Source organism: Chaetodon auriga, chromosome 5 (genome assembly GCF_051107435.1).
Source record: "Chaetodon auriga isolate fChaAug3 chromosome 5, fChaAug3.hap1, whole genome shotgun sequence".
Classification (NCBI taxonomy): Eukaryota; Metazoa; Chordata; class Actinopteri; order Chaetodontiformes; family Chaetodontidae; genus Chaetodon; species Chaetodon auriga.
Genome location: NC_135078.1, coordinates 14663878 through 14681692, shown reverse-complemented (window position 1 = coordinate 14681692; position 17815 = coordinate 14663878). Strand labels below are relative to the sequence as shown.

Below are 17815 nucleotides of genomic sequence, written 5' to 3'. Positions count from 1 at the left end.
AAAAAAGGAGTCAGGAATATATTACATAGAATTTGAGTAAATTCTTAATATGTCATTTTATTTTTTAAAGGAAAACCTTCAGTTGTGGTGCATGACCTTTGACAATAAGCTTGACTGTGGTAAGCTAGCTCAGCAGTGTGGTTATTTCAGAGAAGGGGGCAGGAAATGTGCATTCTTGCCACAATGGCATTACCAGGAAGGTGAGTTAGTTTGTGGACACGAGTTTTTCGCAGGTCTGACTGAACGCGTTGATAATTACATGTCCCAGATGTGAAAGCGTTGGTCTGCTCCAGCAGAGAAAATCTGAGTGCTGTCAGGGTTCAAGGCCAAGTGCAGGACTCGTTGAGAATGACCTGACAAAATAACAACATGGTTGAACTTTGTCAGAGTTTTCATCACATCAATAAACAAAGTTTTAGCAACACAGAACATTGACATTTCAATGCAAAGCTGCACATTCACTCAACAGTAAGTCATGAAAAATATACGCAGTTTAGCATCTTACAGATGAAAATGAGTCTTAAAGATTCTCCAGATATGACATTCAGTCCCGATTGGTTAGAAAAGAAGCCCCCTTCCCAAACAGAAAACAGCCAAGATGAACACAATCACGACTGAATAATAAAGTGAAACAAAGTGGCAAAATCCATCCTGATTTTCAGGCTAAAAATCTCCACCAGAGTCACTGCAGCTTGTCAATCAATGAAGAACACAATTCATACATGTATTTTAAATGATCTTTACAGGACTTCTTAAGTGTATTTCTGACTAAGTTTTTCTTTGCCCCCGACAATTCACAATACTCAAGGAAACTGTGACGTCTCAAATCAAATGTAGTGACATTTGATGTGTTTAATTCATAGTTTCAGGACGTGAATGAGTCAGAACAAAATGACTATCAAATATCTCAGTGATCGATGACAGAGTTGCAGCAATGGTCCAACTGTCACACTGCTGCTGCTGCTGCTGCTGTTTATTAATATTACTCAGCGTGTATTGTGATGCAGTACATTTATTCCTATGAGGCCGAATGTGTGAAACTGACATTGTTGTAGCTGTACGTGAATCATATTTCATGTTCTCTAACCTGTGAGCTGGTGGGTCGGGCTGAGGGAGGGGAACTCCCAGGTCCAGCAGGTGAGGTGGTGCTGAGGAAGGCCGTGAGCTGTGAGCAGACAGCGCTTCTTTTCAGCCCATCGGAGAGAACAGATCTGCATTTGGAGTCATTGGGAATAATCTATAAGTTATATCTACAGCACATAGTAAAATACCTCTGCTGCACTTTGAGTCTTAAGCACCTGTGAATTAGTGTTGGCAGAAGTCACACAAGTCCCTGAGCCTGCATCCCAGAGTCTCAGCTCTCCATCGTTACACCCCCCTCCGGTGGCGATTGTCTTTCTCTGCCATGGACACCATCCCATTGCCTAAACACACAAACACAATGAAAACACGAGCACACACACAATGGTCTGCAGATTGTCTGGTTGTTCAAGCAGACCGCCCAGTGAATAGCTGCAGGATCAACTAAGCCCCTTTAGCATAGTAACCGGCCTCATGCCACTCAGATTCACACGAGCTGAGATTAGTCATTGTTAAGTCATACATATGCAGTTGCTGCTGGAAATGGTTGTGGTTGCGTGAGTGGTAAAAACCACCAATGTGTCATTCCCTGTGAATGATGCAGGTGGGCTCTTGCAAGAAAGTAAGACAAATAACCAGGTTGTGCTTTTCGTGCTGGGGCTGTACAGATGGCAATGTCTTTCAGCTGGTCCGTCTGAGATTTGGTGCAGACTTTGGTGATTTCTTGACTTTTCATCTAGTGCCACCATGCAAACATGCTAAATTAAGATGGAAACTAGCAGTGGGCGATATGGCCATAAAAGAATATGAAGTCCAGCCATGAAGCATCCACTGACCTTAACAGCACTGGGCTGTTCCATCTTAGTGACTGGCTGGCGTGACCTGGTGAGCCCTGTGACATCACTATCCCATATACAGAGAAGGCCCTCTGTGGAGCCGCTGGCCAGCCAGTCACCTCCTGGTGACCACTGAAGGCTGCAGATCCCCTCCCTCTGCGCGGCTGTACCTACCAGAGGTGTAGGAGCCCGAGGGTCGAGGTGATGGATGCGTCCGAGAGCAGAGCCGCTGGAAGATAGTGATAACTGTCATCCCCCTGCATAAACGCTGCACATTTCATACTGAGACAAAATGTTTCCCCTTTCTTATGCACAGTGATAAGATTGGCAGATGTAGAAAGAAAATAGTTCCTACTTAAAACTGCTTAGAACAAGGTCTGTGGATTATCTTGACTAAGCAGGTAATGATTTCTGGAAAGTACCATCTCGTTCTGTTATGTCAAAGAGTAGGCAAACATCTCTACAGCCAGTATCTCCAGAACTCAGCAACTCACAATCAAACAATCCAGATGGATAAACAGCACTATGGGTAAGAGAAAAAAAAAAAAAAAAGATTTTTGGGTGTACTGTCCCTTTAAATCAGCACAGCTTTGGATGTGGCTTAAGAACAAATGGTTTTCTGGGTCATTCCTGCTTTAATGAAGTTAAAGATAAGATAAGTAGCTTTATTTATTTTAGCACCTTTCAGGAGCATAACAACACAAAGTGACTCGTTTAAGAAGTGACTGACAAACTGACAAAAACGCACAGAAAATAAGATAGAATAGATTAAATTATTACACAAAGGCAAGTCAAAACAGGAGGGTCTTAAAGGTGTCCACAGATCCAGAGTCCATGCAGAGCTCTGTAAGTGATCTCAAGAACCTTGAACTGGATTCTTGTAAATGATCCAGGGAAAGCTGAGACGGGATGAGATAAGGGCGTAAGAGTGCAACTTAAAGTCACTTTCTGTATAGTGTACAGTCAACACTTACCTGCTGAGAAACTGCTGTTTCCAGGAAATAGCTCTGACCACAGACAAGTGAGATGGCAGACACCTCATATTCTGCTTGTGTTCGACATCCCACAACTAAAAAGTTAAAGACAGAGGCAGAGTCACCACAAACTGCCAGCCTGCTCATTCAGCTTGGTGTTTACACCCCTCCACCCCACCACCATAGCCCAATTGGTATGAAATCACTGGTTTACTTGAAGCTCCAACACTTCTACCTGTATCTCCCCTCGCCTGGTCCCAATGCAGAGAGCTCTGCCATCTCTGCTCCAGCTCAGACACGAGATGGACTGACAGTCTGACGGTCGTCCTGGTTGTGGACTCGGGTCCAAACATCCCACCAGAGCGCGAGTTTCTGAATTCCAAAGGTAAACAGAAGAGCCCAGGGCTAATGCAATCATACCGTTACAACTGCAGTCGAGGAGATTAGTGTCTGAGGGAGAAGAGATGGAAAAGAGAGAAGAACTGCAGAGCTATGTTGTGTCTGATGAGTCCAGGATTGACAAACAGGCTTAACTGGAGGCATTTTACGCACTGAAGGTTTCACTAGTGTGATTCTGTTTTTATTGAAATCACCAATGTGTTTGTCCCGGTCAGCAGCCATATTTTGCTTGCTATGTTAAATGTGATGTTCAGTGATGTGTTCAACAGCAGGGCGTGTGGCCTCATGAAGGCAGGAGCTTCTGACTGATCCATAAAGCTTCAAGGCTGAAGGTACAGGCCTGTAGACTGAGATCTAACACACTGTTGGTTTGGTCTTTTCAGAATAACACTGCCTTTACCTTTTAAACACAGAAACAGATAAAGAACATGAGTTCAGTTTCCTCCAGTGAGAATAACGCAGGTTTTGTTGCTCACAGTAGTCGTTCAGCAATGATGGTGCTGCCAACTTCATTACCGGCTTTCCTTGCAGACTTGCAGAAGCTTTGTCCAGAACAGCAAATGGCTGCAGATCAGGTCTTCTCCCATCAGAACCTGCAGTGGAAACATATCACCTAACATCACAGTGACAGTAAACACGTACAGAAACACACACAACTACACATAACAACACACACGAAACTACTACTAAATACCTCCAGAGCTCCATAAGACAATACAATCGTATCAGCAGACACTTAAGCACAGACCTCCAGCAGATTCACTTGATTAACAGCATTTCTGCTGACTGCTTAAAACATTCTCGTCTTCTGTCATGGCATCATGCTGCATTGCTCTGTCATTCAGTTATTTCCTTGTGTGTGTGTGTGTGTGTGCATGTGTGTGTCATGAAATGCTGTAAGAATGTAGCGAAAGACAAAATATTCTTGCCATACCAGCCTGTTCTTGAGCGGCAGCTCGCCACACCAAACCCTGCAAAACAAATGAATTATTCTTTGTAGATTTAGCCCTTTACATGATGTTTCTATTCATGTTTCATTAAAAGTTAGCAGTAGCAATGATTTTTGGACATACAGTGAGACCATAGTTAAACTGAAGCTTTCAAAGAAACCAGATGTTTCTCATTCTCTGTCTAAATTTTCAACATTATCACTGATATGCTCACATAAGAAAGGAACACAGCCTGCGGATGGGAGTTTAAACCCGATTTTCATCTCGCTGCACATCTTTTGTTTTGCTCTCTTGTGATCACACAACACATGCAAAAATCCCTACCGACAGTGCCAGAGCCACAAGTTCCTTAAACAGACCTGTTCTGGTGCATTTTCTATGGCAGGCCGCCCCCTGGCAGTGACGGTGCGTGGCGTGTTCAGTAGTGTGACAGACACGTCATGGGACACGCATCCAACCAACGCTGCCTCTGATTGGCACAAAATGATATCCCAGACAACGTTCAGCTCAAAAGAATGCTGCAATGAAACTGACATTATGCAGTAAAATATCAGTCGGAATTATCAGGCCTCTTACATTTAGCTGGAACTTCAGTTTTTTTTTTATTTTTTATTTTTTTTATTTTACCTAAAATGATTACATTATAGGGCGGCACGGTGGCGCAGCAGGTAGTGCGCGTGCCTCACAGCAAGAAGGTTGCTGGTTCGTACCCGGGGTCGGGCAGGGCCTTTCTGTGTGAAGTTTGCATGTTCTTCCCGTGCATGCGTGGGTTCTCTCCGGGCACTCCGGCTTCCTCCCACAGACCAAAAACATGCTCATTAGGTTAATTGGTCTCTAAATTGTCTGTGTGTGTGAGTTGTTTGTCTGTGTGTGTGTATGTAGCCCTGCGATCGGCTGGCGACCGGTTCAGGGTGTACCCCGCCTCTCGCCCATTGCTAGCTGGGATAGGCTCCAGCCCCCCGCAACCCCGAAATGGGATGCGCGGGTAAAGAAGATGAATGAATGAATGAATGATTACATTATAGGTTACAAGTAAAAGTCCCACATTCACCACCATCTTCAAATTTACTTAAAGCATGAAAAGTAAATTTTAATTTGGAAAGAAAATCATAATAATGAAACATTATGATATAATATATATACATGACTAGATTGTTGATAGTGATGCATTACTGTTGTAGCTGCTGGAGGTGGAGCTGCTTTTACTGGTTATACAGTCACATAGTTCAGTCCAGTGGTTCCCAGTCGAGGGGTCAGGCCCCTCCAAAGGGCCACAAGACAAATCTGAGAGGTTGTGAGTGTAAAATGGAAATACTCAAGTGCACCTTAAAATGATACTAAAAATTGGTAAATTGTTTCTGATGCAGCTGAATTTGAGTGTTTATTATTGACCACAGTTCTGGTGCTGTCGGTAACACAGCCAGCACATTCTGCTATGCACTCGTTTCTTGTTTACCTTGGAGGTTTCCCTTTCGGTCCCTGTGATCCGGCTCGCGGTGTCTCGGTGGAGAATCCAGCAGCAGCCTCTGACAGACTGCATCAAACTCAAAGCTGGGCTCACACTGCCCCCCAGTGGCCAGCGGTGTACTCGCAGCAGGACCGTCGCGGCTGCTCCCCTCGATGATCCGCCTCTTGAAGCGCTTGTAGGAGACGTGATGGAGGTCGTTTTGTCCCTGAGAAGACAAAACATATTTTATGATTTCATCTAAGAAATCCTAAGTCTAAGTACTCTCAAACTACTGTAAACTGACTTAAACTTCATATCTCTACAAACTTAAAACCACATAACTTCACAAGTGTCAAGCAAGCAACTTAAAGAATAAAACTTCCGGTTCACGCTTTCACAGCAAAAACAGATGGATATTAAAAATAAAGTAAAATCCCCTCCGGTTCCAGTTTCAAAGGCTGACATTAAGCCATCAGACACTTTAAATTGTATTTTGATACGAGTACACTAGTTTGACGAAAGTCATTTTAATTATGTTTGTAAGCAATTAGAATTACAGTCAGATTGATCTCCCAGAAACAACTCAATTTGGGAATTAAAATTTTAGCTACAAAGGGTTTAGTATTATCATGTGGATACTTTATATTTAACTGAATACTCCACTGATAAATGTGACCCAGTTGTTGATACATTTCATCTTATTTTGAAGGGACAATCACACAGCTTCCGGTATGTCTGCATAGGGAGCTTTACTCGGCTCCTCCAAATCCGCTCCAAGACGTTTGGCAGGAGCCCCGATCCCGACCACGGCTCGTTCTTCCCCCTCCAAGATGGAGGCCTTAGGGGGCTACCCTGCCAAGTCCTCCAGCCCAAAAGCGAAGAAGCTGACGGTCCTGCTCAGCATGACAGTCGGTGTGGGCTGTTTATTCCTGCTGCAGACGCAGCTGGTGAAGCCGAGAAAACCTGCGGATTTTTATTCTTTCGAGGTCAAAGACGCGAAGGGGAGGACGGTCTCTCTGGAGAAGTACCGAGGAAAAGTAAGTCCACATCATCACCAGATTTTTCGGTTTGACAGGGAACCCGTGCAGGTTGTCCAGCGTCAGAAGAAAGCGGGATTCGGGGCATAAGATGTATTTTCATAGTATTTCTTTGAGCATAGTTCCACCGTTTTCCCTCCTCTGCACAGGCGTCTTTGGTTGTAAACGTGGCGAGTCACAGCGAGCAGACGGAGGCGAACTACAGGTCTCTGCAGGCGCTGCACCGGGAGCTGGGCACCTCTCACTTCAACGTCCTGGCCTTTCCCTGCGGCCAGTTCGGGGACACCGAGACCATGACCAGCCGGGACATCGAGGCTTTCGCGAAGTCCACCTACGGCGTCACGTTCCCCTTCTTCAGCAGGATCAAAATAATGGGCTCAGAGGCTGACCCTGCCTTCAGCTTCCTCACAGGTCGGCACATCTGGCTGCTGCACACCGCATCTTAGTACTGTTACTTTTAATACTGTAATACAGTGTAAGATCATCTTACATTGTATTACAGTATTAAAAGTACCAGTACTAATGTCTTGCATTGATATCACAGCTGCATTAATGTGTGTGTTGTACTTTACTGCTGTACTTTAAGGTTGAGCTCATTTTAACTACTTAATATATTATTTGGTAGTTTATTCAGCAGCAATGCATCATATTCTTTAAGATCATCATATGGTTGTAATGTCGCCGTCCTGTGAGAGCCACATATCTCCAAAAAGTCCAGTTTTAAAGGAATACTTAATCCTTCAGTTTACCAGAAACATTCACATTCAGAATCACCAAATGTGGAGATACGTGGTTTTCACTGGACAGGAAGTGTGTGAAAATATATTATCTGTTAAAGTAACAAGTAACTAAAGCTGTCAGAGAAGTGTGATGTAGTATTAAGTTGAATAAAATGGAAATACTCAAGTGTAACATAAGTACCTTGAATTTAGTGCAGTACTTGAGTAAAAGTACTTCCAGTGATCGCCTGTATTGACAGCATGATTGATGATCATCTCTGGAGACACTCAGAGCATCGTTAAAACCTGTAAAATGACTGATTTTCTGCTCGTGTTTTAGATTCTGTCAAGAAAATCCCAAAGTGGAACTTCTGGAAGTTTCTGGTGAACCCAGAGGGGAAGGTGGTCCGCTTCTGGCGAGCGGACGAGTCCATGGAGAGCGTTCGGGAAGAGGTGACGGCGTTGGTGCGAGAAATCATCCTGAAGAGGCGGGGGGAGCTATGACGGAGCGTGTCCACGGATGCTGGGCACATCTGTGTGATGTGGACGTTTCCTGCGCTCTGACAGCAGGGGAATGACCGGACTGTGGACGGTCACGGCGAGCGCGGTCGGGTGATGTCTCGCTCCAGAACCACGCAGGACAAAGAGATCCACTAGTTTTAGCCACAAAGGCCACGGAAGTCATGCGAGGATATTCAGAATGTGTGTGTATGTGTTCGTGTGTATGCATGGGGACCATCCTGTGGTTAATGATGACGAACATTCCTGATAATGACCACTGCTGCAGCTGAAGGATCGTTTAACCGTTGAAGTGTTGGGTTTCACCAGGTTTCGTCTGTGCTTTGTACCATCTGTTTCTAATGTTTACATTAAAATCTTAAGGTGAAGCATATCATTTTGGCCCATTGTGACTGATGTGAGAGCAGCGAATTGTGAAACATCAATCCAAGAATAAAACGATCCAGCGTGTAGGATTTAGGGGGAACAAATGACAGAAATAGAATATTACATTCAGACGTAAAAAACGGACAAACTAAACTCCAGAGAGCAGGTTTTGCGTCTGTGCAGCCATCGTTGGGAAGGGTTGTTCGATTGGTTGTAATCTGCAACCTCACCTCTAGATGCCACCAGAGACGTTTGACTCATTTGAGTCACTTCCTGTATCTGTGCCCAGTGGGTTTCAACCCTGCCCCGCCCCTTTAGGAGACGAGTGGCATCCATTCTCTCCAATTAGAGAAATGAGGTGACTGCACACATAGGAGACAGGAAGTGTATGCCACTGAATCCCACACACTGGACCTTCAAGAAATGAGCTCAACACCTTTTGTTCAGTTTTTTTTTTATGTTTTAAAAGAAGGAAAAATGCTGAGAGCTGCTTAATTTACTGCATATTAGTACTGATATTCTGTACCCTGTAGCTGCTTTATTATTATTATTTTGGACATTTTTTATAACAAGTACAACTGCAGCTCTGAAACCTGATCTGCTGCTTATGAAATCATAGATGTGCATGTTAGGTGCAGAAGCCCTCTGGGGCTGCTGGTGTGGACTTAAATGGACAGCTGGAGGGCAGCAGCAGGTAAGCTGGTACACACACAATCAACCAGCTAACGAGACACTGCCTACCAGCCACCCACGACAAGAGAGCTGGAACACAATTAGTGGTATCAGGCAATATTTTCTGTCTAAAGTGTTCTGTTTTATCTCTACATGATACCAGAAAGTAAGCATCAACACACCAGCTGCCGAAGTCCCACAGCCTCTTGTGCAAAGTGTCTAAATGTCTCCAAATTCTGCAGGATGCTTGTGTCTCTTGATTCGAATGACTAATAAAATAAAGCAATCAGCTCAGTCAAATGTCACTGTTAAGGTAGCAGAGCAGTGTGAGCTGGCAGCACAAACGTCAGCTAACATTACACTGCCTCCCAACCAGTCACCACTCAAAGGCCTCCTGGGTGTGCAAATGCATGGGTTGGACTGTGCTGAACTTGTGCTGCTGTGCGAATGAAAGTGTAGTCTGTGGGCAGGATGTTGGAGGTCAGTTGGTGGCAGCAGTGGGGAGTGTTGCTGACAGCTGTCAATCAGAAGCACAGCCAGCAGCAGCACACTGCCTCACTGTCACCACCAGCTCAGGGGCTGGAGGGCAGCACGCAGGCGGCACAAGCAGCCTTTAAGTGCTGATTGTTTTCATGCACATTTCCCGTCTTACCTTGAAGGGACAGTGTCTCCTCTTTCCTATAAAATCTGTCAGCCCTCTGCTCATATTGGCCTGCAGACAAAAAAATCTCAGTCAAGGTGATGCTCATTATCATCAGAAATAACTAAACTCCCAAAGAAAAGACTGAAATCTCTATTTTCAAATCATCATTCAGAAAGCTGGGGCTTGTTTTTATCAATTCTATAATGATTAGCAGTAAACAAGTGTTGTTTTATGAGCTTTGGTAGTAAAATAAGTGTTTTTCCACTCGGCTGTAACCTGAAAGTCGCAGCCATGTGTTGGAGTTTGAAGTGGTTGCCTGGTCGCAGCAGCAGGTCATAGGTGACAAGGAAATACCTTTAAGACTATTTTAGAACATTATTTCAGAAATCACTCACCCACTTTTCAGACGCATCTTCAGTTTTCGTTCAATGAGTAAAACATCATGGTGTCCCCCTGAGCCTGTTGGAGGAGCCGGTCATGCCCAGTGCACCTGCGCTCTGCGCTCCTGGACGGACTGCGCTCCTAAATACTCTCCGCGGGCGGACGGCGGAGCGGGAAGCACCGTCCTCTGCGCAGCTATTGGCGGTTAGGTGGAGTTTATTCTGTTTCTTTGTTGATTCTAATGAAGTAGCTGCTCTTGTTCAGGGATTCCCTCCGCGTCCTGGTTTCCAGTGGAAACAAATAGACACAGTAAAGAAAGAGCAACGGTGATGTTGTAAAGGTGGAGACGGTGTAATCAGTTAATAACCCCGACAAGGACGGACTCTTATTTCTTTAGGAGGAGACACAGTTTGTCACTTAGCTGCCAGACTCAGGTCTGTTAATCATGATGATGATGATGATTAGGAGAGATAAATAGGCTTTTTAAAGGAATCGTGCCAAAACATTTAAAATGTTGGTACTATATAGTTTTTGTTTGTTTGTTTGTTTGTTTGTTTGTTTTTTTTAAATAATAAGAGATATTAGAGAATAGCAATAATAATACATTACCTATGTTAATACTACTGTAGTGAAAGCATATATTTTATATTTTTGTCACATTGCACGTGATGTAAGCAAAGTGTTTCAGTTAGACGTTTTATAGTTTATAGGCTTTGTTTTATTTTATTGAAGTTTTTGAGGAAAAAACTAAGTAACGACTAAAGTTAAAGCTCAAGAAGATAAAGATTCTGGAATTTCTGCAAAATATATTGATTTCATTTATTTTAGTCATAAAGTATATTGTTCTGTTAATTTTTCACAGTACAATCAACAAACACCAACAAACAGAATATGGATGAAACTTGATAAATATTTTTGGATAAACTCCTCTCAGTGCTCAGGTCTCTTGTCGCGACTCCTCTCCTCACCTTTCACCCCGGCCGTGTGTCCGCGGGCCACGCGAGCTGCTCTCGCGCTTCGTGGGCTGAACGGCGCGAGTAGCGCACGTTCTCGCCACCTGCCACTTCCATATGCGCTCACACCCCGAGCGCGAGCGTGGAACTGCGCGACAGGTGCGTGCTCTCAATGACACGCAGCAGCTGGACACATGCTGACGGAGCAGCTCCACCTCAGCTCCTCCACCGCACAGAACGAGCTGCGCTGCTTCAACCTTTAATTCATCCGCACGTATCAACACGCTGCACGGCTCAGAGGCCACGTGCATATTTAACCCATGATCATTAGATTAAATGCTATAAATCCATTATTAAGGGTAAATATAGGTCGCATTCACAGAATAATAATGGTTAAACCACATGTTTGCTCATAAATGTCAATACGTTTCGCTGCAGGCTGATGTTTTTCTGTGGGCTGTTCACTGTCAGCAGGTAATTAAACTGATGTAGGCTGTTTTATTATTGTATGTCTCTCTGTGTGCTTTTAATATAGGACCAGCAATTTTATGTGGGGCTTTTTGTTAGTGGCTTTTTTATTTTTACACTTTATTATTCAAAGTGTAGCTTGCTTTAAAATGTACAATATGTCCTCAGTGGCATAAGGAAAAGGCTTAACTAAAAAGTTGCCCATCGTCACCGCTAATTGCACCTTTAATTCTCCCCACCAGGCTCCATCAGCATCCGTCCACAGGGACAAAAAAGAAATGATTTGATTTCACCTCCCTCTTTCCCGCGGGACTCCGTCTGCTGTGCAGCCTCCCTCCGGGTTTGGCTTCAGTCACCTTAGAAACTCATTGTGTCTGTATTTTCCTTTCCCCCCCCGCATTGTCCCCCGCAGTTTGGCGGTAGCTTAACCGGTCAAATGTGTCACAACCAGCTCAAGGAAAGCTTCGCCGCTCAGTCACAAACGGATTTGTTTGCAGTAAAAGTGGAGTCGAGCTAAGCTGCCGTTACATGAGGGGCTGGGGGCTGCAGCAGCGTCCTGTTTGAGTTACGTTGATTGTTAGCGGTGATCGAGTCTTTGGGCAGCAGGTCAGGGTCTGTCATGAACTCTGCACAGACTTCACATTTTGTTTGTCCTGTTTATAAGTCTCTAGAATGACTTGATATAAACAGATGTGGATTTTAATAGTAACTACAAGTACTTTGAGTACTATCCAACTCTTGATGGATTGAGTGTTCCTTAATGGGTTGAGAGAATTTTTCTACTTCTTAAGATAAACTTCTTAAAAACGCTCTTAGATTAGCTGGAAAATGCATTGTCTCCAAGCTGAAAACAGGCTGTTTTTCTGAGATCACGAAAAATTGACTTTTTAGAGATACGTGGTTCTCGCAGGACAGTGGCGCTAAACAAACATATGAATAAGTTAAAATGAGCTGAACCTGGAAACATCAGCAGCAGTAAAATGCAAGGTATGCATTAATAGAGCAGTGATATTGATCCAAAAACATCACATCTAACAGTAAAACATAGAGAGGGACCATTTTACCGCACAGTGAGTACTTATACTTTGGATATTTGGAGTACATTTTGCTTCATCAATCAGCCGACCAGCTATCACAACACTTCCCTCTTACAGTTGAATGTTAAATCTACAGATCTGTAATTTTGACATGTTGACTGAGGGATTTCTGACAGCAGTGTGTAATATATCGCTTTTTGGGGATTTTCCCAACTAATGCTTCATTTTGTTTATTTCTCTAAACTTTCCCATCAGTTGTTCATGAGAATGTATCTACCCTCCCTCTGTGATGAGTCTTTCCATCATGTTAAGCTGAAGTGTCAGGCCTGTGTTTCACTATCTCACTATCAGGTTCCTCTTATCTTCATTTGTGTTGTTAAAGCCAGTGTTCATGGCAGCAGCAGCAGCCGCAGCACTGTATACTGTCCCCAGCTCATGGGCTGCAGCGCTGCCTTCACTGCTCTTAAGTAAACAGGCCCAGGTTTGGGGAGTTTAAACAGGTGTCTGACCTGAGGATTCGACATTGTCCTCTGGTCCGGTCTGCCTCACACAGACCCACGTTTTTACAGCTAAAGCCTTCAGCGGTGAGGCCGAAGGATGATTACATGACAGATACCCAAAGGTCAGAGGGTCACATCCTTCTCAGATTCATCTCTCCTTGTTTTGATTTCCTCTGCTTTTTTTGTTCTTATCCACATTCAAAAATATTATTGAATGAATCAGGGTTTAATGGAAGAAAAGAGTTAAAATGGTAGAACAGTCAATACTTTATACTGCAGCCAGCATTTGTTCCTACTGTGCAATGAAGAGTAAAAAGTGGAGAACAATCAAGACTGTTTAATTGCTGTCTGCATACTTTACAATGTAATGAAGAGATTTAAAATAATAATTATTATGGTCCTTATTTAACATTAAAGACGAGCTGCACCTACATATATATGTTATTAAGATTACATTACTTTATGATTGAACTTTTCCTCCTCAGAGTACAGAGTCCATCTATTGTCTGTTCAACAAGAATCCCACCATTTGAGTTTAGAGAGATTTTCCATATTGCTTTATCGTATATAAAGCAATATTGCTTCATAAGTGTTGCCAGCATGGTTTAGAAGGCCAGTAATTATGCAATCATGGGAAAAAAATCTATTTCAATTTCCAAAAAGAAGGATACAAACAAGGATGTTGGCTGCAATGCATCATGAGTGAATGCTCTTTTTCAGACCACACAGTCACTCAGACAGAGACAAAAGGGGAAGGAAGTCCAGGTTCCTTAAATGAGGTCACAGGGTCACATTTGTTTTACTGCTCAAACAAGAAAAGTTCAGGTTGAAAACAGTTTCTTTCCATTTGTGTCAATATCACCTAAGTCCTTTTCCCCAATTAAAATCTCTCCACAGTCAGCTTTAGAAAACATAACTTTTATTTCCATCTTGTAAAGTCATTTCCATTTTCCAAGGCAAAACATATTGTGAGGTGTGAAAATAAACATGACATTGCCTCATTGTTTGGCTTGATCATTACATTTTGAGGCATGTAAACAGAAAGACAAAGACAAGAAAAACATAGGCAGTATTATTTCCTTTGTCAGGCACCACCTCTGACTGATTAGCTTACAAGCTACCTGAGGAAGACATCATTTAATCATTCACAGATATCACTATAGATTATTAGTTAAGCATTAACAGTCACTGCCCACCCACACTCCCTTCCAGTCTTGAGTAGACACATGGCACTTTAGAAGCACAAATGGATCCAATTATACATTTGTTAACCCTGGTTTCAGCTGTGGTTGGGAACCCAGCGAAAGCGGTATCCTCCTTGCTGAGTCCTTGAGGTGAAGGCGCGTCCATGAGGGAACACCTGAGTCCTTATGGTGCAGTGTTCTCTAACAGAAGTTCTGAAAGATGAGACACTCTCTTCCGGCTCTGCTCCATCCGTTGCCATGCTGCTGTCTTTGGAAATAGACGTCTGCAGGCCTGAGAATGCACCATACAGCCGTATAGCCTCTGATTCCTGCTGTTGTCTTGTTCCAGTAGCAGCACTGTGCAGGACGGCATTGCAGCGTGTGCTGATGTCCCTCAGCATGTCCTCCACTGAGTCAGAGGACTCTGTTTCATATCCTTCATCCAGTCGCTGCCGCTTGCAGGGGCTTAGCGAAGTTTTATCACCGAAAGGCAACACTGGCTCTCTGACATGTGGGTCTCTGACTGTCATCAGTTTCTAAAAGAGAGCAATGGAAGTACAAGACAGACATAAAGATTAGGGATCACAGGTTTTAATGTGTCCAGGATGAAAGTGTGTGTACGTATTCAGTCATGTACTCACTTCAAGCACTGAAGCCAGGTGCTTTGCACGGCTGGCCAGCTGCCTGAGGTGAAGGTTTCTCTCCTGAAGGGAGTCAATCTCCTCCTGTTTTCTATGAAGAGTCTCATGGAGCTGCAGACACACAGAGACACATATCTATGATCAGTCATGGTGACAGAAGACGCAATACTCTGAAAGACTGAAAGTCCACCCCTTTACCTCGGCATGACAATTCATGTACTTTTGTGTTTATATACTGTATAAATATGCTGTTAAATGACATGTTTTACTGATTTACACAAACTCTCCAGGATGCACCTTATTAAATCAAATTGGCCTCAATTTGGAGACACAAAGCATTGACACAACAGAGGGACTATAGCTGAGTCTGTGAATGACCAAAAGGGTCAGTTAATTTGTGAGAACGGTGAACAGCAGGGCTTTGGGATTTCTAACATATAAAAAAAAGCACTTGTTGCATGATTTAGATCAATCTGAACACAAATCACCTAGAAATATTGCCTAATGGTGTGCACCACAGTCATAAAGTCAATCTGTTACACTGTACACTGGTCTTAAATTTCACACAAAAGATTTACCTGATTGTTGACTTCCACGGAATCGCCCAATGCTCTGCCTTGGCACTGGGCGAGACCCTTCCATAGAGCTCCATCTTGGGCGGATGGGTTGACTGCTTCTGTGGTGGAGCGGACCACACTGTCTTCTGAAGAGAAGTACCGCTGTGGGGTGAGGGGAGGTATGACACATCCCTGAAATGGTACCAGTTCAGCTGGAGACAGACTGCTCTCCAGCGTGGCAGGAGAATCTGACAGAGGAGACAAGCACGCAGAGGTTCAGTCAGCATGCTTTATGAAGATGATGATGATGATGATGATGATGATGACATGTTAATATTATAGTAGCAGTAACATAGCACACACGTCAATGCTCAGATGTAAAATGTTGCATCTCCACAGTAGAAGATTTGGTTTGCTTTACTCACCTGCCATGAAATCCAGAGCATAATCCCCAAAGTCTTGGTCATCTGCATCAGATTCATTCACCTGTGGGTGAGAGAAACTGAGCATTAAAAGAGAGAAATGTGTTAAATTCTCAGTCAACAAGAAATCAGTGCTACCCCACACCTGAAAATCCCACCACGACCAAGCTGGGTAATATGGCTTTATGGCAGAACATGTGTTGGTGGTCATTTCAGTCGGTGTGTCGTCGCGTACTGTGTTTTGGGCGCAGGATGAGCTGTGCCAAAGAGGCTGCTCAGGGACAAAACGAGCAGCAGTCCGGCCAATTAGCGGTAGCCTGCGTGTCACGAGTAAACACTCTGAGTGCAGAATTCCAGCACATCATGTCAAACATTAACCGCCTAGAAGTGATAAATATCTGCCACCAAATAATCTCTCTCTGTTGTCTGACACAAGTAGTTGGGAATGAGTGGATTCACATGAAAAATCAAATGTCACCAAAACAAAAATAAGACACTTCTGTCCGACACTGACAAGTTCTTTCTCCTCACCTGTGAGCCGAGGGGGTCGCTCTCTCGTCTCACCAAAGACGCACAGTCTTCCAAATCGTCCCATGCAATTGTTGAAAAGGCTGCAGGAAGAGAAATGTGTAGCTGCATGATTCAACCCTCAAAAATAATTTATTTGCATAAGCTGTTTTTTTACGCACACGCATGCATGGAGGCGTCATTCAGAGAGGCGCATACCTTGTTCAATGTCGCAGGGGAGCTCCACGTACACTGTGACTGGACTGCTGCTTCTTGGCACCAGCACCTTATCCTGCAGGTAGAAAGCCTGTTAACAGCACTGAGCTGGGCTGAGTTGTGCGCATTATTGTAGAAGAAAAGATTTCATACCTTTTTGCTTTCTGCAGCTCTCCTTCCCTGTTGGCCCATTTGGTTGGGGCAGATAGCACCAAACACCTTTCTGTGTCTTTGCATCTTCGTCAGCTCAGCTCTGGCTGCAGGGCAGAAGGATTTGATGTAGGGCTGTTATAGGCGAAATTCTCCCGGTTTGTGTCTCTCCATGCCGCGGCCTCATAGTTTTGGCCCAATCAAAGGCACTTATTTGGTCTCCAGGGAGTGACAGCGTCCTCGGAGATTAAACTGGTGCAGACTGACGGTTTTCTGGTATGAAGTGTGAAGTGGTACCGCGCGTAACGGCGCCATTACAGCAGGTGCCCTGTCTCTTCCTCCGCCTGCGGCCACATATTCAAATATTCCCTTCGTCCTGCCGGAGGCGCACGTAACCTTCTTCAAACCATGTCTGTTTTATAAAATCAAACACCTTAGCTTTTGTCTTCATAGTCTTCATCAGACAGACTAGTCCGTTGGCACAGTCGAGGCAGTTTGTGCAGCGGATTTCCTAGTTTTACGTTATTATCAATAATTCTTTGTTTCATATTGTTTCTATCCAACTGTGCGTAAAACATCTACCCAAATTAGGTCAATCCTGGTGCAACATTTAAGCGACGTGGAAAAGGAAAAGGGCAATTACAGCAGACAGCTCAGTAAACACTGGTGACAAATGCCTCGATTAGTAAACAAACAAGAGTAAGCCTTGTTGGCCCTTAACGCTGAATGCACCTGTGTGGTCGACACTGTGTCAGCAGGTCGAGATGCCACGCGTAATGGATTATCAGAGAGAGCCTCTCAACTGACCAGGCTTTGTTGGCGCTGTTCCGTTTTATTAAGTAGATATACCAAACGATTTGCGTGAACTGATCTCCATGCAGCCAAACAGCTACAATAGTCTATAAGCCACAAAAACACTATTCTTGTAGTCTACATGTCAGCAATCTCTCAGAGCAGTCTTTTACTGTATTTGTAGTGAGCTTTGTAAAAAAAAAAAAAAAAAAGAAAAGCCCAAACACTGCAGCATAGAAAATAGTGTCAGATGACTGATACTACAAACCCCTGTTTATGCCCATTCAGTCCAGATATGTTAGCATAGACAACATTTGTTCTTGTACGCGATGTTTTGTTGTTGTTTTTGTTGTTGTCGCTGTTGT

At 43.8% G+C, this 17815-nt stretch overlaps 3 protein-coding genes across 3 annotated transcripts; 1 reads left to right on the top strand and 2 right to left on the bottom strand.

The window, feature by feature from the left end:
• Positions 1–82: 82 nt before the first annotated feature.
• Positions 83–9705, bottom strand: LOC143320673 (cell division cycle protein 20 homolog B-like). The gene is made up of 11 exons (XM_076730518.1): positions 9652–9705; positions 5696–5912; positions 4599–4708; positions 3984–4005; positions 3766–3882; positions 3126–3340; positions 2891–2985; positions 1917–2145; positions 1299–1424; positions 1088–1211; positions 83–353 (listed from the first exon to the last, which is right to left on the bottom strand). The coding sequence occupies exons 1-11, from the start codon at positions 9703–9705 to the stop codon at positions 256–258; spliced, it is 1407 nt and encodes a 468-aa protein (XP_076586633.1). The 3' UTR covers positions 83–255.
• On the top strand, positions 6460–8353 carry gpx8 (glutathione peroxidase 8 (putative)). The gene is made up of 3 exons (XM_076731173.1): positions 6460–6723; positions 6873–7134; positions 7783–8353. Exons 1-3 carry the CDS (start codon positions 6517–6519, stop codon positions 7944–7946), a joined length of 633 nt encoding a protein of 210 aa, XP_076587288.1. The 5' UTR covers positions 6460–6516; the 3' UTR covers positions 7947–8353.
• Positions 9706–13995: 4290 nt separating the features above from the next.
• mcidas (multiciliate differentiation and DNA synthesis associated cell cycle protein) lies at positions 13996–16745 on the bottom strand. The gene is made up of 7 exons (XM_076731871.1): positions 16662–16745; positions 16512–16584; positions 16317–16396; positions 15789–15849; positions 15385–15611; positions 14807–14917; positions 13996–14701 (listed from the first exon to the last, which is right to left on the bottom strand). Exons 1-7 carry the CDS (start codon positions 16743–16745, stop codon positions 14261–14263), a joined length of 1077 nt encoding a protein of 358 aa, XP_076587986.1. The 3' UTR covers positions 13996–14260.
• Positions 16746–17815: the final 1070 nt, after the last annotated feature.

Bases quoted from the DNA above. Each gene is read 5' to 3' on its own strand.
- gpx8 (XM_076731173.1), top strand. From the start codon at position 6,517: ATGGAGGCCTTAGGGGGCTACCCTGCCAAGTCCTCCAGCCCAAAAGCG. The intron at 6,724-6,872 runs GTAAGTCCACAT...TCCTCTGCACAG, and splicing joins TGGAGAAGTACCGAGGAAAA to GCGTCTTTGGTTGTAAACGT. The intron at 7,135-7,782 runs GTCGGCACATCT...CTCGTGTTTTAG, and splicing joins TGCCTTCAGCTTCCTCACAG to ATTCTGTCAAGAAAATCCCA.
- LOC143320673 (XM_076730518.1), bottom strand. From the start codon at position 9,705: ATGAGCAGAGGGCTGACAGATTTTATAGGAAAGAGGAGACACTGTCCC. The intron at 4,709-5,695 runs GTAAACAAGAAA...TGTGCCAATCAG, and splicing joins CCGAAAGGGAAACCTCCAAG to AGGCAGCGTTGGTTGGATGC. The intron at 354-1,087 runs GTTAGAGAACAT...TTATTTTGTCAG, and splicing joins CCCGACCCACCAGCTCACAG to GTCATTCTCAACGAGTCCTG.
- mcidas (XM_076731871.1), bottom strand. From the start codon at position 16,745: ATGCAAAGACACAGAAAGGTGTTTGGTGCTATCTGCCCCAACCAAATG. The intron at 14,918-15,384 runs GTAAATCTTTTG...GTGTGTCTGCAG, and splicing joins CCGTGGAAGTCAACAATCAG to CTCCATGAGACTCTTCATAG. The intron at 14,702-14,806 runs GTGAGTACATGA...GCTCTCTTTTAG, and splicing joins ACCTGGCTTCAGTGCTTGAA to AAACTGATGACAGTCAGAGA.